This window comes from Mya arenaria, chromosome 5 (genome assembly GCF_026914265.1).
Source record: "Mya arenaria isolate MELC-2E11 chromosome 5, ASM2691426v1".
Lineage (NCBI taxonomy): Eukaryota > Metazoa > Mollusca > Bivalvia > Myida > Myidae > Mya > Mya arenaria.
The window spans coordinates 725,609-751,975 of record NC_069126.1 but is presented as its reverse complement, the minus strand read 5'-3'; the positions used below and the strand labels follow the sequence as shown (position 1 = coordinate 751,975).

General features: G+C 34.1%; 3 protein-coding genes across 5 annotated transcripts in view; all 3 read right to left on the bottom strand.

Moving 5' to 3' along the window:
• Window positions 1-4,148: 4,148 nt before the first annotated feature.
• Window positions 4,149-5,409, bottom strand: LOC128234359 (salivary glue protein Sgs-3-like). Its single transcript, XM_052948557.1, has 2 exons — window positions 5,102-5,409; window positions 4,149-4,776 (listed from the first exon to the last, which is right to left on the bottom strand). The coding sequence occupies exons 1-2, from the start codon at window positions 5,407-5,409 to the stop codon at window positions 4,149-4,151; spliced, it is 936 nt and encodes a 311-aa protein (XP_052804517.1).
• Window positions 5,410-5,457: 48 nt separating this feature from the next.
• On the bottom strand, window positions 5,458-6,982 carry LOC128234358 (transcription factor SPT20 homolog). Its single transcript, XM_052948556.1, has 2 exons — window positions 6,955-6,982; window positions 5,458-6,374 (listed from the first exon to the last, which is right to left on the bottom strand). Exons 1-2 carry the CDS (start codon window positions 6,980-6,982, stop codon window positions 5,458-5,460), a joined length of 945 nt encoding a protein of 314 aa, XP_052804516.1.
• Window positions 6,665-26,367, bottom strand: part of LOC128233604 (transmembrane protein 145-like) — a 28,291-nt gene continuing 8,588 nt past the window's right edge. For 2 of the 3 annotated variants that reach the window (XM_052947355.1, XM_052947354.1), the window contains exons 5-14: window positions 23,004-23,094; window positions 22,360-22,431; window positions 21,899-22,054; window positions 20,424-20,596; window positions 19,764-19,936; window positions 17,995-18,115; window positions 13,638-13,697; window positions 13,100-13,333; window positions 12,119-12,229; window positions 6,665-11,274 (exon numbers count right to left, since the gene is read on the bottom strand). In XM_052947355.1, coding sequence (XP_052803315.1) covers window positions 11,176-11,274; window positions 12,119-12,229; window positions 13,100-13,333; window positions 13,638-13,697; window positions 17,995-18,115; window positions 19,764-19,936; window positions 20,424-20,596; window positions 21,899-22,054; window positions 22,360-22,431; window positions 23,004-23,094 — 1,290 coding nt within the window. In that variant the 3' untranslated portion in view covers window positions 6,665-11,175. The remainder of the gene's footprint in view (window positions 11,275-12,118; window positions 12,230-13,099; window positions 13,334-13,637; window positions 13,698-17,994; window positions 18,116-19,763; window positions 19,937-20,423; window positions 20,597-21,898; window positions 22,055-22,359; window positions 22,432-23,003; window positions 23,095-26,367) is intronic. The other variant, XM_052947356.1, reaches the window with a different exon arrangement.

The window sequence follows — 26,367 nt, the reverse complement described above, 5'->3', positions numbered from 1 at the left end:
TGACTAAATGCAATGACCATGGACTAAATGCTATGACCATGGACTAAATGCTATGACCATGGACACAATTCTATGACCATGGACAAAATACTATAACCAAGGACAAAATGCTATGACAAAATGCTATGACCATGAACTAAATGCTATGACCATGGACTAAATGCTATGACCATGGACAAAATGCTATGACCATGGACTAAATGCTATGACCATGGACAAAATGCTATGACCATGGACTAAATGCTATGACCATGGACAAAGTGCTATGACCATGGACTAAATGCTATGACCATGGACTAAATGCTATGACCATGGACAAAATACTATGACCATGGACAAAATGCTATGACCATGGACTAAATGCTATGACCATGGACTAAATGCTATGACCATGGACTAAATGCTATGACCATGGACTAAATGATATGACCATGGACAAAATGCTATGACCATGGACAAAATGCTATGACAAAATGCTAAGACCATGGACTAAATGCTATGACCATGGACAAAATGCTATTACCATGGACCAAATGCTAAGACCATGGACAAAATGCTATGATCATGGACAAAATGCTATGACCATGGACAAAATGCTATGACCATGGACTAAATGCTAAGACCATGGACAAAATGCTATGATCATGGACAAAATGACCATGGACAAAATGCAATGACCTTGGAAGGTATACTTTGACCCCTGCATGTTTACAAAAATTATTGCATATTCAGTATATATGTGACAAACACCGACACAGTAAGTTTTTGTGCAGCTTTGATGTATGTGAGCTGTAAGTCCATTTTGTGGATAACACTTGTTGCTCCTAGTTTCCACTGGAAAGTTTAGCTCCTGGATCAAAACAATGAATAAAATCGAAAAAAAACTAAATCTAAAAAGTCTTTTTAACAATTTCGTTGTAAAATTTAGCTAGAAATGGAATGCGGAGAAAGGCCTTTCAATATCATGTCTTCACTCAACAGTTTCATTTACCTTTTTAAAAAATATATGACTAAATCCAGTGTCTAGACCAAATTCAAATCCTGATCACGACTACATAGAAGTCACATTTTAGCTTTATGATGAAGGGGAAGCTATAACAAAATGATGCAAGTCTGGATTTCAAGACAAGCCTAAAAGAGTAGCTTCCCTTTCCAATTAAAGCAATCAACCATTCCATTGTTTCATTCATGTATTAGTTCATGTATCTAATGCTCATACAAAATTAATTATGATATCATGTTATCTGATAATAAATAGCAACAAAATGTTGCTGTTTCACATTGTGACATCAGCATTTGAAAGTACATGTAATTATTTAGAAGAAGATAGACAATAAAAAATTCAATTAACCAAAAAAAAATATTAAAGTTTTTCCGGAAATTGTACCCTTCATTTGATTTAAAGTCTTCAGACAACATTTGTCAAGCTAAACATAGATTGAAGAAGGGCTTTCATCTAGATCTTGATTATTTTGTTCCGTTTATTAGTCTGAATTTGCGTTTTAATTATTAGCTTCAAGTCTAGACTGTTTAATCAAATAATTATATATAGAAGTTTGTATTGTATCAAATCTGAGATTTGTTGATGTACTTGCTGTACTGACCTTACTGAACTGAGTTCAAATCCACATAAACAAATTGTTTCTTTGATAAAAATATTCACCGAGACATTTAGCTCTTTTTATAAATATAAATCCAATGATCCTTTGTACATTATTAATTTCACTATTATATCCTGCTTGTAAAAAATATCACCTTTATGTACTTTGGCATTGAAAATAACATGTTTTTGGTTGAGCAATACACCATTTATTCTTAATTTTTACTAGAGCTATCACTGGATGTGATTGATACACCTACAACACCACCTTCTTGTAATAAGAAGTATGACGAGTGATGAATTCTCTCTTGAATCCCGATGTCGATGTCGATGAAAAGGCATCAATTAGGTAAATGGTCATGTTTCTTTTCTACAGCGCTTCTCTTCATCACAGTAAGTTTGTGTATGAAGCTGAAGTCAATTCATCAAAAACATATGGAGTTATGAAGAGAAGTAAAAAATTAAGTATACAAATAATTAAAGGGCAATAACTCTAAAAATACCATACAATTTTTTTTGTTTCTTATGCATATCACTTCGCCTCTACACAAACAGTTTGTGTATGAAGTTTGAAGTCATAAAAAAAAACCATACCATACACAAAATATGTTTCTTTTGCACTTATCCTCAACTGAGTCAATGCCCATATGAAGCTTGAAGTAAATAACTCAAAAACCTTTGGAGCGTTAGAAAAGTACACCACATATCCCAAGATGGATGGAGACAGACGGACATACGGACGGACGGACAAGTGTTGGGGGTATAAATATGATTCCATTATTTATTTAAGAGAAATGAGCTTACTATAACACTTTTACCATAGCTGACTAAAATAGTTCATGGAATACTAGGTGGATAGTTGCAAAAGTGGCCGAGTCCAACAGGCATGTAAAATTTATGATTCCAGGCCTTTTAATATAAAATACAGCAATTTTATATACATGTTCAAATCTTAAATATAACATGCAACCCCAAATAAAATACCAGGACAAGTCATTAAATATTTCAGCCCAATGCTTAGTCTTATCTCACACAAATAGGCAATCAATGGCTAAAGACTGAACTCTGGTAAAAAGCCTCCCCAGATGACCAGGATTGCCAGACATAGAATATAAAGCAGTACATAACGAACGAAGAAAGCAAATTCTTTGTCTTGCGGACAAAAATGGAAAATGAATGTCTGGACGCTGGAAGTTATTTAGAGGATATTTTTCCTCCTGAGACAGATCAAATTGGATGTCTCCTCGCAATCTATTCTTGAGAAATTGACCAAACACCTACGTTAATCGGACACTCAGACAATTTATGGAATAATTTTGGACCTCGCGAAAATCGATGGTTCTTTTTTGTTTTGCAACAAAGATTGTCTACCATAATAATTGGTTTTAAAAGTCCATCAAGTGTACTTGCATTTTATGCAAAGTTCCTTGTGTCAAGTTTTTGCAAGGCTGCTAATTTTTGTAATACAAAAGTACATGTTGTCGTAGCCAAATAACATCCCCAACTTATTTTGTCATGAAAATATGGTTACACTCCAGCAGTTTCGGCTTATATCATATTGTTGCAATTAAAGTTCACATTATTGCCAAAGGATTGGTGCTTAAGATTTGATGAGAGGTCTGATGGCCTGGAACATATTGCAAATGGTTATTGCAATTGGTAAATACACGTGATTATTGCAATTGGTTGCTGTTGGTTATTGCAACTGGTTGCTGTTGGTTATTGCAATTGGTTGTTGTTGGTTATTGCAATTGGTTGTTGTTGGTTATTGCAATTGGTTGCTGTTGGTTATTGCAATTGGTTGCTGTTTGTTATTGCAATTGGTTGCTGTGGGTTATTTCAATTGGTTGCTGTTGGTAATTGCAATCGGTTACTGTTAGTTATTGCAATTGATTATTGCAATTGGTTGCTGTTGGTTATTGCAATTGGTTGCTGTTGGTTATTGCAATTGGTTGCTGTTGGTTATTGTAATTGGTTATTGCAATTGGTTGTTGCAATTGGTTGATGCACTTGATTATTGCACTTGATTGTTGTTGGTTGTTTAACTTGGTTGCTGTTGTTTGTTTCACTTGGTTGGTGTTGGTTGTTTTACTTTGTTCCTGTTGATTGTTTCACTTGGTTGGTGTTGGTTGTTTCACTTGGTTGCTGTTGGTTGTTTTACATTGTTGCTGTTGGTTGTTTCACTTGGTTGTTGTTGGTTGTTGCACTTGTTTGTTGTTGGTTGTTGCACTTGTTTGTTGTTGGTTGTTGCACTTGGTTGATGCACTTGGTTGTTGCAGGTTGTTGCAATTGGTTGATGCACTTGATTATTGAACTTGGTTGTTGTCGGTTGTTTCATTTGGTTGTTGTTGGTTGTTTCACTTGGTTGATGCACTTGATTATTGCAATTGGTTGTTGTTGGTTGTTTCACTTGGTTGTTGTTGGTTGTTCCACTTGGTTGTTTTTGGATGTTGCACTTGGTTGTTGTTATACTTGGTTGTTTTGGTTAGATGTTGTACTTGGTTGCTGTGGTTGGATGATGTACTTGGTTGGTTGTTGTATTTCGTTGTTATGGTTGGATGTTGCACTTGGATGTTGCACTCGATTGATGTGGTTGGATGTTACACTTGGTTGGATGTGTTGCACTTGAATGTTGTTTGATGTATTTACTTGGTTGGTTGTTGTACTTGGTTGTTGTGGTTAGATGTTGTACTTGGTTGGTTTTTGTACTTGTTTGTTGTACTTGGTTGGTTTTTGTTCTTGGTTGTTGTTGTTGGATGTTGGATGTTGCATTTGGTTGGTTGTTGTATTTGGTTGTTGTGGATGATTGTTGCACTTGGTTGATGTGGTTTGATGTTGTACTTGGATAGTTGTTGCACTTGGTTGATGTGGTTGGATGTTGCACTTGGTTTTTTGTTGCACTTGGTTGTTGTGGTTGGATATTGCACTTGCTTGATTTTGTTTGATGTTGTTCTTGGTTGGTTGTTACACTTGGATGTTTCAATTGGTTGGATGTTGCACTTGGCTGTTGCACTAGGTTGTTATTGCACTTGGTAGCTGGTTGGTTGTTGCACTTGGTTGTTGCACATGGTTGGTTGTTGTTGGCTGTTTCACTTTGTTGATGCACTTTGTTTTTTACACTTGGTTTCTGTTGGTTGCTGTACTTTGTGATGCCTGTGGTTGGCTGTTGCACTTGGCTTCAATGTTGGTTGTTGAACTTGGTGGTTGTTGCACTTGGTTTGATGTTGTACTTGGTTGGTTGTTGAACTTGGTTGTTTCAATTGGTTGGATGTTGAACTTGTTTGGATGTTGCACTTGGCTATTGCACTTGGTTGTTGTTGCACTTGTTTGCTGGTTGGTTGTTGCACTTGGTTGTTGCACATGGTTGGTTGTTGGCTGTTTCACTTTGTTGATGCATTTATTTTCACACTTGGTTTCTGTTGGTTCTTGCACTTGGTTGGCTGTTGCACTTGGCTTCAATGTTGGTTGTTGAACTTGGTTGGTTGTTTTTGGTTGTTGTACTTGGTTGCTGCACTTGGTTGTTTCACTTGGTTGGGAGTTGTTGGTTGTTGCACTTGGTTGTTGTCAGCTGTTGCACTTCGTTGGTTGTTGTTGTTGAACTTGGTTGTTGTTGGTTGTTGAACTTGGTTCATTGTTGCTTTTGGTTGGTTGTTGCCGGCTGTTGCACTTCGTTGGTTGTTGCTGTTGTACTTGGTTGTTGTTGGTTGTTGAACTTGGTTGGTTGTTGCACTTGGTTGGTTGTTGTCAATTGTTGCACTTGGTTGAATGTTTTTGGTTGTTGTACTTGGTTGCTGCACTTGGTTGGGCATTGTACTTGGTGGGTTGTTGGTTGTTGTACTTGGTTGTTGAGGTTGTTATCAGCTGTTGCACTTGGTTGCTGTTAGTTGTTGCACATTGTTTTTGTCGGCTGTTGCACTTGGTTGGTTATTGTTTTGGTTATTGTACCTGGTTGCTGCACTTGGTTGTTGCACTTGGTTGGTTGTTGCACTTGGTTTTTTGTCCGCTGTTGTACTTGGTTGTTGTTGTTGGTTGTTGCACTTGGTTGGTTGTTGTTTTTGGTTGTTGTACTTGGTTGTTGTTGGTTGTTGTACTTTGTTGTTGTACTTGGTTGCTGCACTTGGTTGATGCCCTTGGTTGTTGCAAAATGTTGGTTGTCGTTGGCTGTTGCACTTGGTTAGTTGTTGTACTTGGTTGATGCCTGTGGTTGTTGCAATTGGTTGTTGGCTGTTGGACTTGGATGGTTGTTTCACTTGATTAATGCCCTTGGTTGTTGGCTGTTGCACTTGTTTGGTTGTTGCATTTGGTTGCTGTACTTGGTTGTTGCAATTGGTTCTTTCACTTGGTTGTTGGCTGTTGCACTTGGTTGGTTGTTGCAAGTAGGTGCTTGACATGGTTGATGCCTTTGGTTGTTTCAATTGGTTGTTGCACTTGGTTGGTTGTTGCATCTGGTTGGTTGTTGCACTTGGTTGTTGCTCTTGGTTGATTGTTGCACTTGGTTGTTGCTCTTGGTTGATAATTGGTTGTTGCACTTGGTTGATTGTTGGTTGTTGCACTTGGTTGTTGCTCTTGGTTGATTGTTGCACTTGGCTGTTGCTCTTGGTTGATTGTTGCTCTTGGTTGATTGTTGCTCTTGGTTGATTGTTGCTCTTGGTTGATTGTTGCTCTTGGTTGATTGTTGCACTTGGTTGTTGCTCTTGGTTGATTGTTGCTCTTGGTTGATTGTTGCTCTTGGTTGATTGTTGCACTTGGTTGATTGTTGCACTTGGTTGTTGCTCTTGGTTGATTGTTGGTTGTTGGACTTAGTTGTTGCTCTCGGTTGATTCATCTTATTGACTGTGACCTTGGCAAAGGATCATTTATAATTCAAAGGTTAATTTAGCGTTTAAGATGTGAACAGCGTTTTGCCCAACCAATACTTCCAAAGCCATAATAGTATGCTAAGGGCATTAAAGGTACCATGTTACCAGGTAAGAGTTGATTGTTTTCAGTATATGTCTTTCCAGGAAACATGAGTTATGATAACCAGATCAACCATATTTCGGAATAGAGAAACGACAAAAAACAAAACATGAAAAACATCTTTATTATGATAAAAATATGTCATTTGTGAGACATCATTGACAACATTTTATGTATAATAAAATAATGACTATTATCATTACAGTTATTTTCATTTAACACACAAAATGTAAGCTTACTTTTAAAGCTAATAAATGTTTTAACAAAATTGTAACAATACTTATTTGTCAAGAAATAGTGTATCTTTTGTACAGTAATCATCTTATGCTTCAAGAAATTAAAACCAATTATCTAGGCTGGTATGATGTCAAAAATAGATGGCATCTGCCTGATACCTATTGTTGCAAAAGATGGTGGCTCCATTTATGTTCCTATTTATATATTACTAAACTCGTATATTAATCTTAGCTTGTATAAATCTGGCCTCATCATCAACAACCAATATGCACAGTAATGACTGCTATCATTACAAACTCATCAATCAATGACAGCAACAATACAAGTAAAATGTATAGTCTAAAGTGTATTAGTAAAAGAACCACAAAATACATCAGTGAATAATACTCTTCTAAAAAATATTGTTAAGTTAAACAAAATGTATATTTACTATGGACGGTCATAACAATATATAAAATTCAGATAATATAACAAATGATAATCATGAACAGAACTGGCTTCACATAACCAAAGTGGAGCTACTTTCTCTTAAGCCATCTAAAATACAAGTCTATTAACTAAGCATGTTTATTAACACATAAGCTTTTTTACTTCTTTTACTTCCATTCAATTTACGTAAAATGTATCAACATCTGAAATCAAGTATCTATTTATCTATTTAGCACAAAACAAAATCTGAAGGTCATGTCTTTTATTTAACGGTATTAGTTTAAAGTATGTAACTATGGATATTTTTCTTGTTGTTAACAATCATAAAGCTCAACTCTCAACCCTAGTGTTGTCAATATTGATGTACAACCTGACTGTGTATGTATGAAATCAATCTCAAGAAGGGCACTGTTAGTTTCACTGACCTGACCAGAATGACTCCCAAAAATAACCGTGACCTGGAAGATCTTTTACCCTCTTCAGTGGATATGATTATTTTGCTTAATTTTCCTTGAAGGTCAGAATTAAGAAAACAAAAGCCTGTCTACCAGACCACCACCCCCCTCCAGTTGTGGGTCGGGTCAAGGTCAAACATTGTAGTTCCTTAAATGTGACTCTAAAAAGGGATAAAGATAAGCAACAAAATGAAAGCTTATAACAATCTTGTGAAAGAGAATATGATGATGGATCAAATATATGATATAAGTTATCAAAAAAAGTGGAATGTAATAAGACAAAAAATAATGTCAAAACATCATGTCCTTAAACGAATATGAAGAAATGACACAAAAATAGTTAAATATTCTCTTATTTTCAAACCACAAATTCATCACGTTTCTTTTTGTTAAAGCTTCATTATTCACCTATTATTATTATTATTAGCATTTTCCTCTAGGTGAAGGGTTTGTTGCAATGGTGAGTGTAAAATGCTCCAAGACCAATCAATGCGCCAGTCTTGAAAAATTGCGACAAACTAGGCCTGATAGGCTTGTACATTTTGTGTGTTGATCTTTAAACTTCCCTTATGTTTATTGTTTAGTCTCCAGACTAAAATGGCCAGTGCTTCAAATATTGTTTTGTGCAGACTAAAATCAATATTTATAGATTTCTTATTGGAAAAGACTACAAATAAATGTATGAAAGGGGATGTATATGTGTATGAAAGGGAATTTATATGTGTATGAAAGGGGATGTATATGTGTAAAGATGGGGATGATGTATATGTGTATGAAAGGGAATGATGTATATGTGTAAAGATGGGGATGATGTACATGTGTATGAAAGGGAATGATGTATATGTGTATGAAAGGGGATGTATATGTGTATAGAAGGAGATGATGTATATGTGTAGGATGTATACGTGTATAGAAGGGGATGATGTATACGTGTATAGAAGGGGATGATGTATATGTGTATAGAAGGGGATGATGTATACGTGTATAGAAGGAGATGATGTATATGTGTATAGAAGGGGATGATGTATATGTGTATAGAAGGGGATGATGTATACGTGTATAGAAGGGGATGATGTATATGTGTATAGAAGGGGATGTGTATAGAAGGGGATGATGTATATGTGTATAGAAGGGGATGATGTATACGTGTATAGAAGGAGATGATGTATATGTGTATAGAAGGGGATGATGTATATGTGTATAGAAGGGGATGATGTATACGTGTATAGAAGGGGATGATGTATACGTGTATAGAAGGGGATGATGTATACGTGTATAGAAGGAGATGATGTATATGTGTATAAAAGGGGATGATGTATATGTGTATAGAAGGGGATGATGTATACATGTATAGAAGGGGATGATGTATATGTGTATAGAAGGGGATGATGTATACGTGTATAGAAGGAGATGATGTATATGTGTAGGATGTATACGTGTATAGAAGGGGATGATGTATATGTGTATGAAAGGGGATGATCTATACGTGTATAGAAGGTGATGATGTACATGTGTATAGAAGGGGATGATGTATACGTGTATAGAAGGGGATGATGTATACGTGTATAGAAGGGGATGATGTACATGTGTATGAAAGGGAATGATGTACATGTGTATGAAAGGGAATGATGTATATGTGTATGAAAGGGGATGTATATGTGTATAGAAGGAGATGATGTATATGTGTAGGATGTATACGTGTATAGAAGGGGATGATGTATACGTGTATAGAAGGGGATGATGTATACGTGTATAGAAGGGGATGATGTATACGTGTATAGAAGGGGATGATGTATATGTGTATAGAAGGGGATGATGTATATGTGTATAGAAGGGGATGATGTACATGTGTATGAAAGGGAATTATGTATTTGTGTATAAAAAGGGATGATATTTTTGCTTGTGAAAGAAGATGTATATGTGTTTGAAAGGGGATGTAAACATAATACACCTAACAGCAAATAAGGAAAACAGAAAATGAATCTTTTAGAATGATGTTTTCAGCACTTAACAATAGAGGAAACTGTCAATGTAATCATCCCCATAGACAGACAAGTGAATAAAGGAGCCACAGAGTGGCGCCAACGTTCATCTTACAAAGGGGAAATTCCTGACAATAAGTTCAGCCAGTTATGGCCTTCGCTAAACATATGCAAAATGTACCTGGTACCTTAACATCTATCTTCAAGTATAATGTCTTCAATTCATTGTCCAAAAAAATAAATAATAAAGAAATAAGCCATTATCAATGTTGTATGCTACCAATGTTCAATGTAGTACCATAATGAGTGAGTACTTAAGCCAGAACACCCGTTATAAAAGCGTTTTTCTGATTTGGATCGTTTATTTACGATTTTAATCAATATAGACGCTTGCCTTAGAGACAAGTTCCAAAGAACACGATACTCCGGTAAGTATTTCAAATGCTGCTATCATTCAAAGTTTTTCATGTTCTATTGTGAATATATGCCTCGCTGGGGAATGACTTCATGCTTGCCACAATCACAGCACACTGGTACAGTCTGTATTCTTGTACTTAAATTGTCAAATTTTACTGACAAAAATGACATAAAAACAAGCTGAAAATAAATAAATTATTAATTTACTAAAACAAAACATGCAGCAATGATTATACATAGGAAAGTTAAAATAAATAACTAGTTAAAACTGTTCCATATTTAGGCACTCCAAGGACAGAAATGGCAGTCCTTGTCTGTGCGGTTAATAAAGTACTTTTCATGCAGATCGGAAGTATCTTGAGAAATACCATTTATATCAACCAATTGGTCTTGAATCCTAGTATGCTGATGGAAAATTTTGTAGTTGTGGTGCAAGTCTAACTAAAAATATTTCAAAAATAGTACAGAAAGCGTTCAGATTTAGGTACTCACCCAGTAGACCAACTTCAGATAGATGAGCAAGCAGAACAATGTAGTAATAAAATACTTATGTGTGGCTTGAATTCATACAAATAGAAATAGGGTTTTGAATTTGGCATATTAAATCACATTTGCATACAGTGACATCAACATATCTCTTAAAGTGAGCATTTTTTAAAACATTAATGTGTTATGTAGCATTTTAGCAGTAATTTCAATTCAATAATCGCCATAACATCGTCTAGAGTTTCAACAAGGATCAATATTTCTATCACAGCCTACTATGGCATAGAAATAGAATCATATCTAACAACAAAATAGATCAATGTTTTCAAATTCATCAATAGCAAAATATAACAGACAATTCAAATGTCTTCAAAGTACTGCCTGTTGCTAGGGTTTAAGTTTCCATAGCAACCCTGTTAAATTATTACTGCCATTGTTCCAATATCAAAATTAATGATGACATGTTTCTATGACAACTTGCTAAAATTCTTTAGCAACCTTTATACTGTGTTGTTATTGTCCTTGTTCCACTGTTAACAGAAATCTCTAGTAACCTTGATCACTTGTTTCCATAGCAACCACAAGCTATGGTAACCATGTTGACATGTTGCTATGAGGACATGCTCTGTCGGGCCGTGAACATGTCCTGGTACGAGGGAGGTGATTGGGACTGGTAGGCTGGTGGAGCAGACGGCGCTGCTGACGGGAACTGCAATAAATAGAAGTACACAATATAGAGACAATCTTGCTGAGCGTTGGCCCTATGTTAACTCAAAGGATCCTTACATCTATTTAAGGGTTGGCACTTCTAATGAGCACAAATGATTGTTAACAATGTGTGACATGTAACATATTTTAGAAAAGGCAACTTTAATTTAAAAAAGTTCCCTAAAGTTGTAGTGACTTTAGACTAGGTATATACCAGTACATAGTTAAGTGGAACAGAGAAATATTTTAGTATAGTGAGCTTTTTGAATGGGTCTCATTTGTCTATAGTGGACTTAAATGCAATACATATGGAAGACATTTTCTACACTTTTCTACAAAGCACAATAATGCAAAATCTTACTGCACTATGAAATGTTGAAAACTCACATTATTTTATTTGCATAACATTTTTTTAAGCTGGAGAAAAAAACAGTGATAAGACAGATTTTTAACATAAAGATAATATTGATAAGAATCAAAAAAGTTAAAAACAAAATAATTATAAGAATCTTAAAAGGTAAAAAAAAGGTATTGTTTAACAAAGTTAGCATCAATGTTGCAGGAGTTACCACTATGGGATGGAACATACTGTTTTAGGAAGACTTGTTATTACAACATGTGCAGGGGTAACAAATGAATATATTTATTTAAATGCATCAATGTCACTTCAAACAATCTGAAAGGGAGGATAATTATGTAAAGTGATTTTTAAGATCAGCACAGGAGGGCGTTACATCGAGTTATCTGAAAAAGGAGATACTCATGGATTTTCTTGTTAATATTCGAATAGACACATTAAGATTAACCCTCAAGTGCTATTTAGACAGCCAGGATTCTCTCCTTACGTCAGAGTAAGAATCGTCTACATCTTCAGCATTAGGAAGAAGTTGAGCCTGACTGTGAATTCGGCCTCGCGGCATCACAACCTGTGGATTGGGGCGATTGAACACCCCTCCCTATAATGTTGGAGTAAAAGTAACAAATAATCACAAACACTCCTTACATTTTGTTAAAAAAATCAAAATATAACATGAGCTGTCACAGAGATAGCGCACTGGACTATTAAACTGCTTTTAAGTTTAAGGTTTGATGGCTGGGAGCCCATGAATAAAGTTCCAATGCAATACATGATGCATTTGCTGAGATATTGACTTAGAAGTGGTTACAGGCAAACCCCTGACCAGAAGTCAAATAATAAAGCGCCATTGTTTGCATTATATGCAAAACAGAGTTATCTAACTTGGTTATTTAAGTAGATTGGATGGGTGTGAACCATTGAATTAAGTGCTTACATGCAAAACCTTAACCAGAATAATTAAGTAAGATGGATAGTTGGGAACACATGTCTAAAGTATCAGTGCAATACTTGATGAATTTGCTGAGATACTGGCTTAAATGTGGTAACATGCCAAACTTTACCATGTTTTTCAAGCCAAATAATAAAGGCTCATAATTAGCATTATGCATATAATGAGTTATCTAATTTGGTTATTAAAGAAGGTTGGATGGTTGAGTACCATTTCATAAAGCCTCAATGCAATACATCAAGTAGCCGCTGACATGCAAAACCAGAATTTCTAAGTTCAATAGTAAGATAGATAGTTTGAACACATGTCTCAAGTTTCAATGCAATACATGATATATTTACTTAGATATTGACTCAAATGTTGCTGCATGTAAAACCTGAACCAAGTTGTGACACGGACACAATGGTGAGTAGTATAGCTCTCCTTTTGAGCCAAAAATATCTTCATGAAACCACAAATCTCTACAGATGCTGGCCTTCATACATTCAACAAGGGTATATAAAGCATTGTTTAACTTACCTGAGTATACTCTGGTTCCGGTTGAGAAAATCTGCTGGAGTTGTTGTTGAGCTGAGTTTCCCCACTTGGAACTGACTTTGTCTGCGAGGTCACAAACAAGTTGGTAAGGTCGGGGCCGCTGCTTGAGCCTTGCATCGGGTTGCTCATAGCATAGGCGTGGCCCCCGAAACTGCCGTCACCTATTGGCCCACCAGCACCTTCCACTTGATGTGGAACATTTTGCATAATACCAATCTGAAATTAACAAATGGTAGTCAGTCGCTTTAAACTTACAGTTATTTTTTTCATTCAACAAATGTTTGTGTACTTGAAAAGAAAATAAGCACAGTATTAATTTGTACATTTATATTGGAAATTATCATAAATGTTTATACCTATTGGAAATAAGAACAACAGTCTTAAGATTGAGCTTATGGTTAAGTAAAACATACACTCTAAGCAAGCAATTATATTTAAACTTAAAAACTACTTGCAAATATATTATTAAAAATTACTCTTGTCATCATGAAAGAACTATGAACTTTTAATAGTCTTCTACCTGCGTGGTCCGCACGTGGTATGGGAAGTTTTTGTTGGCGGCTTGTGGACGTGTTAAAACCTGCAAATGAAATCATGTAAGTTTTTTTTTTAAATTTGAATTCTATATATACCTATACATATACCGGTATATGTCAATCTTCACTAATGGAGCAAAACTAAGGTAAGTTTTTTATTCTGAACACATTGTGCTGGACAGTTTAAAAATTATCATTACTTTCATAACTAAGTTTAAGAAATTACCAGTGAAACAAGCAAGCAAAAAAGGAAACTTAACTATAATAGAGACATCTTTTTCATCTCTGTTAAGTGACCATTAAAATTGTTTTCTTGTTAACAAAATTATTATTATGTAATTGAAATGTTAATGTCACAATTAAGTCTATAAAGACAGTTACAGCATCATCAGAAACAGTGGATTTTAGATAAAAAGGTGGACACACTAAAGTCACAAGAGCTTCAAAGTAAGAGGGTGGAAAAACATCAACGATAACACAGATGTAAATATTATGACAAAGAAAGAAAATGAAGCATACAGTTAAATATTACAATCATAGAATACACACATTGTAGCCTATATGTTATAATGACACGCCACAGCAAATCTATATAAAACAGTTCTGTACAGTAAATCTCAACAGTGATTGGATGGGTTCAGATTCAAATCAACCAATGGGATTTCAGCATACCAAAAAGAAGGCATGTCCCACAGCACTCACTCCTATTTCAAGACCATGCACTATTTTCTCGCGTTTATAGGCGGGGACAGCAAAAGATGCCACTAATATCATCACAGGGCCAGCCCAAAACCTGAATATCATAATGTTAATATCAATCAAAAATATATAAAATTTCCTTAGAAATAAAGATGGTTTTAATGGGCATAACACCCATGCCAGTAGGGGAGAAGATACCGGATAGGAGTTGATCTCAAACAATCACGGCTTTTTTTTTTGTTTAAAAGAAATATATCAAATGCCTGTTAAAAATCAATCAATCAATCAATCCGGTAATTGTGATGTTTCATTTGTTCATTATTCTATAATCAGTGTGTACATTCAACCCACAAAGTATGTCAGATGTCACAGAATGTCAAGTAAGAACATGGTTCTAAAGGAGCCATATGATCTGCTGAAAAATATTTTTTAGGTGGCAAATGAAACCTTCAAACTATCAATTGTTTGAAATATTTAAAAATGAAACAGAAACATAAGAAAAAAAAATATTATGACATTTTCAGCAAACAAATCAGAACTACTAGTACCAAACTAGAAATATGCCCCATATTTACACTTACATCTTACAAAGATATGTTATTTAATTCCCATGTTTTTGTTTGTTTAAAACTAATTAAGAGCTGAAGTTAAGGAGATCTAATTCCCTACTGGTAAATATTTCCCTGAAAAGAAAGTCAAACACTATGTTTGCACACACCTCCTCCTTTTTACTATCTAAATGTCATTTTCTATGTGTTGGTACAAGCTATTATAAACTAAGAAATGCACATACCCTTATAGAATTATTAAAAGGATGGACACTTAGTTTCAATATTATAAAGTTGCTTTCTTATGTTTGTATATTAAAGACATTAATAATATCATGGGAAAACACATCTGTAATAGATACTTTATTTGTTTTCGTGTATGTCTAGTTTGCATTCTAAAAATGATATCTATCGGAAACAGTATGAGTTACTGGTCTGTTGTTTTCCAGCAGTGTCTGATCGGTTTCGTGTTCATTTACAAAAAATAATGTTTTTCTTGGCCAGAAGCTATTAACCGCTCGCTTGGTATGTCTGTGTCTTGACAGGAAGCATACATTTTATAATCTGTTTGCCTGGATACTTCCAATAAACCAACTGACCAATCAACAAGGCAATCATTACCGCACCAATCTTAAGAAATACGCACATAAAGGTCGCAGACTACCTCAAGAGAACCATGCTATTTTTATTACTTTTTAATGCTCTTTTTGCAGGATAAGACGTCTAGACTTTAATAATAAATTGGATCTAACAGCTATAATTAATGGACATTTTCCTGGGAATTTCACTGAAACCATACACTGATGTTGAAGCCTGGCTATTGGAGACACTTATTTTATAAGATTTATTGGTCATAACTAAAAATGTATTCACTTTATTCTGCAGACAGAAATTATTTGAGTCCAGATATGAATACAATGATTACCCAATTGTGTAATATTTCAAGTGATTCCTAATGCTGACATTTTATCAATGAAGAAACTATAATTTACGATAAGAGGCTATAATGATTGAGACTGAGATTAAAAGGTCACTTAAATCAGAAAATTTATATCATATTATTATTTGATTATTTTCTAATGAAATGAAGTATGAAGAATCCCAGTTATACATTGGCAATCATCGATAGGAGCAATGAAATGAAGTATGAAGAATCCCAGTTATACATTGGCAATCATCGATAGGAGCAATGAAATGAAGTATGAAGAATCCCAGTTATACATTGGCAATCATCGATAGGAGCAATGAAATGAAGTATGAAGAATCCCAGTTATACATTGGAAATCATCGATAGGAGCAATGAAATGAAGTATGAAGAATCACAGTTATACATTGGTAATCATCAATAGGAGCAATGAAATGAAGTATGAAGAATCACAGTTATACATTGGCAATCATCGATAGGAGCAATGAAATGAAGTATGAAGAATCACAGTTATACATTGGCAATCATCGATAGGAGCAATGAAATGAAGTATGAAGCCCAATCAAACCCAATTATGACAATACCTGGACGTGCAATAAACGATATAAATTTAGTAAACAACAACATGTAGGCCTCATTTAGTAGCTGAATAATAGCTTTATTTGTTCATTGTAGTGTGTTTAATTATCGAAAGTTATATGTACTGTGACTGATGTTCAACTTTTTTTTTCTTCTTGTTCATATATATATATAAATTTACCGTGCTTCTTTGTTGTGAATTATTTTTTAATTCTATCCATCTTTGTTTCAATTCAGGTTGCATTAAATGAATTATAAAAATATGTTGTTTATATAATATTTTGTGTTATGTTTGATAAATAAAAGTGTAATAAAAGTTAATTTTCATCAAATTTGACATATTATTCTGTTTATTAATGAATATCATGCGGAAATAATTTAGATAAAGAAATAAGATTTATATGACTGGATTCAAAATTTAATTCTCTATAAACTTTACATTGATGACTTATTGATTAAACCAAAAGAAATACTAAGAAAATAGGTTTGTAATACATGAGGGTAAAAATTACAATAATAACCAATAATCTCTATGAAGTAGGGGTACTGATATGAACTGATAAGCCATACACTGGCAGCCTGATATGGCTTAGGTTTACATGAAGTAAAGGGTTAATGTTGACAATATAAAAATCAAGAAAAAATAACCCTTTATAAAACAAAAAACAAAAAATATGGATTATACAACAGATAAACAAAAATTAATATGGAAAAAAATATTTTTAACATTAACTGAAATATTAATCCATCATGGCAATAAAACAATAGCATGGCAATGCTCATCTGTATTTGCCCAGTCTCTCAAAGGGCGCAACTCTACAATTATTAAAAGAGTTACGAGCTTTGCTTCACAAAATGTATAAATCACTGGTAACATGTACTCACTTTCATGTAAATATTACTGATGTTTTCTTATTGATAAATCAAGTTTAAAGTGTTTGCTGCCATGAATAACACCAATGCTGTGACAATACTTTGACTTTCTCCTTTTTACAAGCAAACAAAATGAAACCTTGTTCTCATTCTGGTTTACTACAATCAACAATCACCAACTGTTTTTGAAGATAGAAAGAAAGAAGGGAAATAATCCATGCAGAAAAACAAAACAAGCGAATACAAAAGTAAAGTCCCCTCTACCAGACAACAATGAAAACAGCCTTATGACATGGTCTTAATATCAAGAAAAAATGATGTATTTCTAACAAGTAATTTCTTCCTCTTGGAAAATCAACTAAACATAGCTTTAGGTTGATTAAAAATGCTGTGAAGTTTATATGATAATTCCAAATACAACAATTTAATGGGGCCATGAATATCATAAGACTGTTAATATTGTACATGTTATATTTTGTACATTAAGCAATTTTGGGCATAGCCAGTGTAGTGCATTTTATTCTGATTGAACTCTTTGGATACAATCTTAGTACGTAACCTAAACACATGATATACATAACTGTCAATACATAATCATAATAATATATTTGCCATTTGCTAGCTATGCCCACTGTGTTACTACATGCATGCTTATGAATACAAAACCACTACCACTAAGCACTACCATCTTAGACGGGTCACGTGCATATAACTCACCAAAAAAAACAAATGACCACATAGCGTCACAAAATTTTCAACCCCGACCACAGTTTTTTCTCGGGACCATAAAGCTATAGCAAACATCGCTACAATGATAACAATGGGACCAGCCCAAAACCTGAAAGTCAACATGTACACATTACTTTTATCAAGAGCATAGTACATGTACTGATAACATGTATATAGTTCTCCTCATATACAATATTACAAAATTGAACAGACTCTTCTTTGCATAATCTTGCTTTTGAAAGTGCATTTTAAATCACTAAAAAACACTACAATAGTAAATATATATTTTTTGAAAAGAACAGAAAAGGTTAACTAAAATTTGTGTCACCTTTGTCAATATGTCAAAACTAATGTCAATCCAGAGCATATATCATACAACAAAAAAGAAAATCGTTATTTGAAACTTATTTTCAAATATGGATCAAATCATTGGGTTGGTTTTAAAAACTGGAATTTTCTTTGTTCATCTGAATGAATAAAAATGGCTCATTCACTACGCTCACTACATCCGTTCTTAATCATAAAGGTTTTACTTTATGTCATCTAATTATTGCTTAAAATCTTTAAAATTTAGAACTATATGTTTAATATACTTCCTCAAACTCTTTGTTTATTTATAGATGTTTTAAATTTGTACCATAATGTAGACTAGTATTTTTGCTATAAAAATAGACATTTGTATTATTCCCTGATTGTGTATTTGAAACATGTTTTTAAAAGTGTCATGGTCAAACATTTGAATGTTTTCTAATACAGTCGAAACTTGCTATGTCAAACTCTGTTATCTCAATGTTCAGGTCATGTCAAACTGTCTTGGATTGTCTTGGATTTAGTTATACACTTTTTTGTATTTTGGTTATATCGGATGTTTGTCAAAGTATTTCCCGAGGTCTCAACAAATTTGACATAGCAAGTTTTGACTGTACAGCAAGTTTGCATTGTAGATATTGTGAGCCCCATTTTGGATCAGCCTGCAATTCCCTACATTATTCTTATTAAAATGAAATAATTTATAAGCATTATTGAAGCATTTTTTGCTGTATATAAACAATGTTCTAATAATTGGTGTCTTGGAAATGTTTTGTTTATGGTCATTGTCAGCAACTTTTTTTGCTTTAAAGCTGACTTTTAAGGCCCTCAACCTAGCAGTGAAGATTGGGATTATAGTGTTATACCAACTTATTGAAAGGAAATTTACCTTTAAAATAATGCCAATAGTAAATTGTTCTGGATTCAATTACTACATGGCTTGTTGTAAGATCAGTTTGATGGAATATATTACAATATATAAAAAATTTCTTGTTACTAAAAATATTATTGAAGTGAACATCAAAGATATATATATATATATATATATATATATATATATATATATATATATATATATATATATATATATATATATATATATATATATATATATAAAGTACTGTTTTAAGGCAATGTAACTTGCATCAATAAGCCACATTGTTTGTTAATTTAGAGTAAATATTTAATATCAAATGAATAATATAATTCTGTGAATATCAATTTCAATTTTTGATTAAACAATTATCTTCCGCTTAAAAGGCTGATGAACCCTGTGGACTGAATCCATTTATGTACAGGTCCTAAAGAAACATTCAGATTATTTTTTTTTTTTCTGTAAGTTTTTACTATTAAGACAAGTTAAAATACCCAAATAAAATTTTTTTACACTTGATATACAACTTATTTATGATGCATCAACATTTTACATATATTATATATATACGTACCAGAGGGTAAAAAAGATAAAGAAGGGATGGTAGAAGGATCCCTTCTCTGGGTAGTGTTTCAGGGTGAAGAAGATTGCATAACAGAACCACGCGTAGCCGATGATGCGCATCACGATCATCACGTAACCAGGCGGGCTCTCGTACAGGTACAGGACGAGACCAGGGTCAAATATCTGAATCAAAGTGTTACAGCATGTACAAGTGATTATCAAAATGATTATATCAGTATGCTTTTGACCTTTAACAATAAGATGGACATAATATGTGCTACGTCCAAATGACATACCACTGGTGCATTCTATTTTAATGCACATCAAAGTCAATATTGAGCAAAGAGGTTTTTCATTTGTTGGTAAAAAGACACTTTCAAAATGCTTTCATAGTCTTTCTGGATTAATATTGCAGATACTGTAGTTTAAACATTGTGAGCGTTTAATTAACCCCAAATGATCATATCCCTAATTAAAACAAGAACAATTGGTTGCGTTTCGTAACTTTTAACATTGCAAAAAGAGCCCAAAACAAAGAAAATCTTAAATTAAAGCAATCGAGCCAGTTTATTATTTTTTAGACAAAGGTTGAAAACACGGTTATCTGCTTGTCACAATGATGCTAAATAAGTGATAAGCTAACAGTGAATTTTTTATGGTTACCACTCACTATAGCTTCCCATATGAAGACGACAATGTAGAGAATGGTATAAATCGTCATAAACACGGATATCTTGATTGTGGACATGCTGCTCAGTTTCCCGCGTGTTATCGTGTAACCCTTTCCCATCAGAATCAACATCAGTAGGAACACCAATGTACTAAGGGCCTCAAACGCTCGACCTGAAAATAACTAGAACTGTAAGCCAAAGGCTAACGAATACCCCCCAACCCTTCCCTGTCTAGGTTGTTTGCCCTGGCCTTAGTTATGGTATCATTAGAAAGCACAAGGCAATAATACAGGTGCACAAAATCACATATACAAAGGTTCACATCATGGTGATGGATAGCTGAAAGTTTGAGAAAAATATATTGAAAAATGACAAAGGAGTAGGCCACCAAAGCGAATATTGTAACAAATTTAAGGCCTGTATGCACCTAACTTCAGGACTTTTGATGGTCTTTTTAAGGACAAAATCAATTAAAGGTCTTTTTAAGGCCATGCAAACATTCTGATTAATACAGGTGCACCAAATCACATATTCAACAGTTCATATCATGGTCATTGACATCTGAAAGTTTGAAAAAGATTTATAGAAAAAATGAGAAAAAATGACCAAGGATTAGGCTAGACAAAGCTGTATAATTTTTGCCTATTTTAACTTATTCAGGGGCCATAATTGGAGACATGATCATGTGATTCCAACCACAATCACAGGGGCAAATGTTCTCACCATGGCTAAAAGTTTGAAAAAGATTCATTCAAAAATGACGAAGGAGTAGGACGAACAAAACTAATTTTACCCAATTTAACTCATTAAGGGGCCACAACTCCACTCAGGATCATGTGACTCCCACCAAATTCATGGAGGCAAAGGTTTACATCATGGCCATTAATATTTGAAAGTTTGAAAAAGATTTGCTCAATAGCTTCAAAGAAGAATCCTGGACAAAGCTAATTTTGCCCAATTTAACTCATTAAGGGGCCACAACTCCACTCAGGATCATGCGACTCTGACCAAATCCACGGAGGCACAGGTTTACATCATGGTCATTATTATTTGAATGTTTGAAAAAGATTTGTTCAATAACGACAAAGATGAACCCCGGACAAAAAAAAAACGGACGGACAGACAAACAGACAGACGGACAACCCGATTCCAGTATACCCCCCCAAACTTTGTTTTGGGGGGTATAATAATGTAAATAATGGCTAGGCTTATAAAAGTCTGGCCTACGAAAAGAAGTAAAATGTATCATGAATTATCTTTAATATTGATCACCATCAGTGGATCTTTATAAATGCTTTAGTGGGTGTCATATGAAACCATTTTACTCAAATTTTGAGTTCACTATAGAATATGACATTTAATTGTACCCTTGTTGGTAAAAGGACCCGTACGAGTTGAAATAATTATGCCATGTTTTTGTATATACATATTGCTACTTTATGACCATCATGAAATAGTGAAGCAGCCCACTGACCAGCATATTTGGTAGCCTGAAGTTTCTCATAGTTGCCATCATTGCCATACACGCCATATGCCATGGACATTAAGAAGAGATAAAACGTCCACAGGAACACCGACACCATGTACATCTTGTATGTTGTGTGCCACAACTGACGATTACGTAGAAACACTGAAAAAACAACAGGACCATTTGCACAATCAGACATCGTGTACATCTTTGTTTGTTGTGCGTCACAACTGACGACTACACAGTAATTCTGAAAGAAACAGGAAATTAAATTCATCTTGTACATGATGTGTAACATTTTAGGGTTATGCAGTCACACTTAAAACACCAAAAATATTGACCATTTTAAATCAGCCACTAAAATTGAACACAGCCTTTACAAGATCTGTGCATTATCCTCTCTTATAACAGTATCACCCCTCATAGAGTTCTTAGCACTATGTTTACCTAAAGTATATCATACATACCAGCACACACGATGACCAGGGCCGACAATAGCACATAGACAATCAGGAAGGCGACGTCAATCGGCATGATGTCTACATGAAATACAAAAAAGATGTCCAATATGTAAATAGATTTAATATGTGAATACAAAAAAGTAACAAGTAATTTCCAACGGGCTAGATAATTTTTCAAAAGAAAGAAATGATATGTAATTATCAAAATAATTAATGTTTGTTTACAATTTCACTGCAAAAAATAATACAGTTCGTAGGTCACTTTTGATTTTATGTAAAGCTGTGTCTGAAAGCCATTTTCACACTTCAAACCTTCACTATTTGTCAGGGTCAACATTCACTACAACGCTCCAAAACAGCATATGTTCATACATAATGCTTGTACAAAAAGCTACTGAAAATATCTTTGCCCATAAGCATATAAAATCAATGATCAGAAAAGAATTCTTTGGTGGCATTTAAAAAAAAAAATTATGGTCGGGTGAAAAAAGAGACAATGGAGAAAGAGCAAAAAAATGTTTTACTGTTATGGGTTTTAAGCTTGGACTTGAATTAGGCGAAGAAGAAATTGATAATTACATGAGTTGTAAACTCATAAGATGGTGCAATCAAAGTCCAAGAAAAATGACAAAAATGCAGATAACTCTTACAAAATTCATCGGCAGAATACTCCCGGTGTAAATAATCTCCAACCTCAGCATTTGTCATGTGAATTTTGTACTTCAGTTTTATACCAACAGGCTGTAATGGTAAAATAAACAAAATTTATGTCCCAATATCTCAGTGCTATCAGCCATCAAATAAAACACCAGCTGCCAGCTATTTCTAGTATTTGTTAAGTGATTATTTGGAGTCATTCAAAGTGCATTTATTTTACAGCTGTACTAGAACATAACTGAATTCTATCAACACAAACATCTTACTAATATAAGTGTTGATTGTTTTATCAGAGAAATACAAGCTGGCAAAATGATGTTTATTTACAATGATTTACAAAAAACAATTAAATTACATTATCTATATAATATACTATGCTGACTTAATATTGACAAAAATAGTTTGTTTTCATGATATCAACTTTAATTAATATTATAAACCATGTTAATATTTTTTTTAAATATTTACAAAATTTATGTGCTTCTATATATGTGATATATTAAAGCAAAGTTATTTATACACGCAGTGCCATGTTAAATATAGCAACGAAATACAATGCAAGACAAATTTGCAAATACAAGCAAAGCAAACAAGCACACACATGTGTTACAACAAAACACATTAGTACAAAACATACATGACAAGAAAAGCATAACAATTTTTATTCGATACAAGGGTAGTTGAACAGCACATGCACATTAAGGAGGCAATTCAGATAGACAAACTTAAAACTAAGATTCACAGTTCTTACTGATATCTGAAGTGAAAATCCAGTATTTTTTAGAAAAAAAGTGTGAGTCCAGCCTTTTTTATGCTTTTTAGATTTCTTTTATAAAACCTCCACATCCCTACCCATGATTTGAGAATACCTGATAACAAGAGCTGTCACAGAGACAGCGCGCTCGACTATTCCACCGCTTTTCAGTGTAAGGATTGAAAAGTTTTGGCGAAACATGCATGGATCACAGTGTTAGATTAGATTCCAATGCAATACATGATGTGCTGAGATATTAACATAAATGTGGTTACATGCAAAACCTTAACCAGAATTTCTATGTCAAATAAAAAAGGGCCATTATTTGCAAAATACAGTTATCTAACTTGGTTATTCAATTAGGTTGGGTGGTTGAATACCATAGTATAAAGTCTTAATGCAATACATCAAGTAATTGCTGAGATAATATCCTATGTGTGCTAACATGCAAGACCTTAACCAGAATTTCTAAGTCGCATACTTAAGGGGCAAAAATGATATAATATGAAAGATAGAGTTATCTAACTTGATTAAATAAGAAGGTTAAATGGTTGGGAGCATGTGTGTAAAGTTTCAATGCAATACATGATGTATTCGCTGAGGTATTGACTTCAAAGTGGTTACATGCAAAACCTTAACAAGAATTTCTATATCGAATAAAAAAGGGGCCATTATTTGAATTTAATGCAAACTAGAGTTATCTTTCTTTGTTATTTAAGTAGATTGGATGGTTGAGTACCATTTTATAAAGTCTCAATGCAATACATCCAGTAGTTGCTGAGATATTAACTTAAATGTGGTTATATGCAAAACTTTAGCCAGAATTTCTAAGTCGAATAATAAAGGGCAATTATTTTGCATTAAATGCAAACTAGAGTTATGTAACTTGATTATTTTAGTAGGTTGGATGGTTGAGTACCATTGTATCAAGTCTCAATGCAATACCTCAAGCAGTTGCTGAGATATTAACCTATGTGTGCTTACACGCAAAACCTTAACCAGAATTTCTAAGTCAAATAATAAAGGGCAATTATTTGCATAAAATGCAAATTAGAGTTATCTTACTTGGTTAATTAAGTATGTTGGATGGTTGAGTACCATTGTATCATTGGTAGATGCTTTTTCTCCCATCTCAGTTAAACAAAATTAAGTAACAATGCATTTTTTTGCCGGAACTCTTTTATGCTTAGTGAAAATAATTGCGTACGAATATGCAATAATTCGTGGTTATCATGAATATTCGCCCAGTGATTCAGAGTATGTAAATGGTCTGATCGGTCTTTAAATAGTTCTAAGAAGAGTGAAGCATTATTTCTTGAAAGGTGCGTTAAAACTGTTTTCTGGTGACATTTGAAGCGAGAAATAATTAACTCGCGTTCTAAATATTGCCAACGGACAAGGTTTCCATGATGCGCTACAAACGACAGTCTTCAACAAGGGAGGTAATTACAATGTGGTGACCATTAAAAGAAGTTCCATCCGGGCATTTTATCTTCGCCCGTGGGCAAGATTATAAGTATCTTCCATGGCCGAGAGTGTAAGATAGGTTCATTCCGACCCGCGCGTAGGCTGTTTTGCGGAAAGGAGGTTTACCGAGTTTCCTCAAAACACCCTGCGCGAGGGTAGGGATGAACCTATCTTACACGAGCGGCTATGGTAGATGCTTTTTCTCCCACCTCAGTTAAACAAAATCAAGTAAAAATGTATTTGTTGCTGGAACTCTTTTGTGCTTAGTAAAAATAATTGCGTATGGATATGCGATAGCACATGGTTGTTATGGATATGCGCGCAATGATCCAGTTAATGTTAATAGTCAAATCGGTCTTTTTAAATAGTTCTAAGGAGATTGAAGCATTATTTCTTGAATGGTGCTTGAAAACTGTTTTATGGTGACATTTGAAGCGAGAAATAATTAATTAGCGTTCTAAATATTACCATAAGACAAGATTTCCTTGCTGCTACTGACGACAGTCTTCAACAAGGGAGGTAATTACAATGTTGTGACCATTAAAAAAGGAGTTCCATACGGGCATTTTATCTTCGCCCGTGGGCAAGATAAGAATATCTAGCATGGTTAAATTATTGGATCTACTTATCTGAGGTGGGAGAAAAGAATTTCTAGCATGGTTAAATTAATGGATCTACTTATCTGAGGTGGGAGAAAAAGTGATCTTACTTGGTTAATTAAGTATGTTGGATGGTTGAGTACCATTGTATAAAGTCTCAATGCAATACCTCAAGTAGTTGGTGAGATATTAACCTATGCGTGCTTGCATGCAAAACCTTAACCAAGGGGTGACGCCGACGCAGACGCTTGGGTGAGTAGTATAGCTCTCCTTATTCTTCGAATAGTCGAGCTAAAAATGTAATAAAATAACTGTATATAAACTAGATGCTAATGGCGACATGTATGGCCCATTGAAAGAGCCTTTGACACAGACGGTTCTCTTCTATGCAAATGCAACATAGAAGAACATGGAGTTAAACAATATGTGTACCTGTGAAACTACGCATCATCATGGTGAACCTTCATGGCAAGTTGTTGTTTTTTTTAAATCCTATATTAAATGCATGGTAAAGATATAGCCCACATAAGGCTGACG

What these genes read in the sequence shown, in the direction of transcription:
- LOC128234359 (XM_052948557.1), bottom strand. Translation starts at nt 5,409, where the DNA reads ATGCCCAACCAAGTGCAGCAACCAAGTACAACAACCAAAAACATTCAA. An exon ending in CAACCAAGTGCAGCAACCAA is followed by an intron (nt 4,777 to 5,101) that starts GTACAACAACCA and finishes CCAACATTGAAG; the next exon opens with CCAAGTGCAACAGCCAACCA.
- LOC128234358 (XM_052948556.1), bottom strand. Translation starts at nt 6,982, where the DNA reads ATGGAGCCACCATCTTTTGCAACAATAG. An exon ending in ACCATCTTTTGCAACAATAG is followed by an intron (nt 6,375 to 6,954) that starts GTATCAGGCAGA and finishes CAATCAACCAAG; the next exon opens with AGCAACAACCAAGTGCAACA.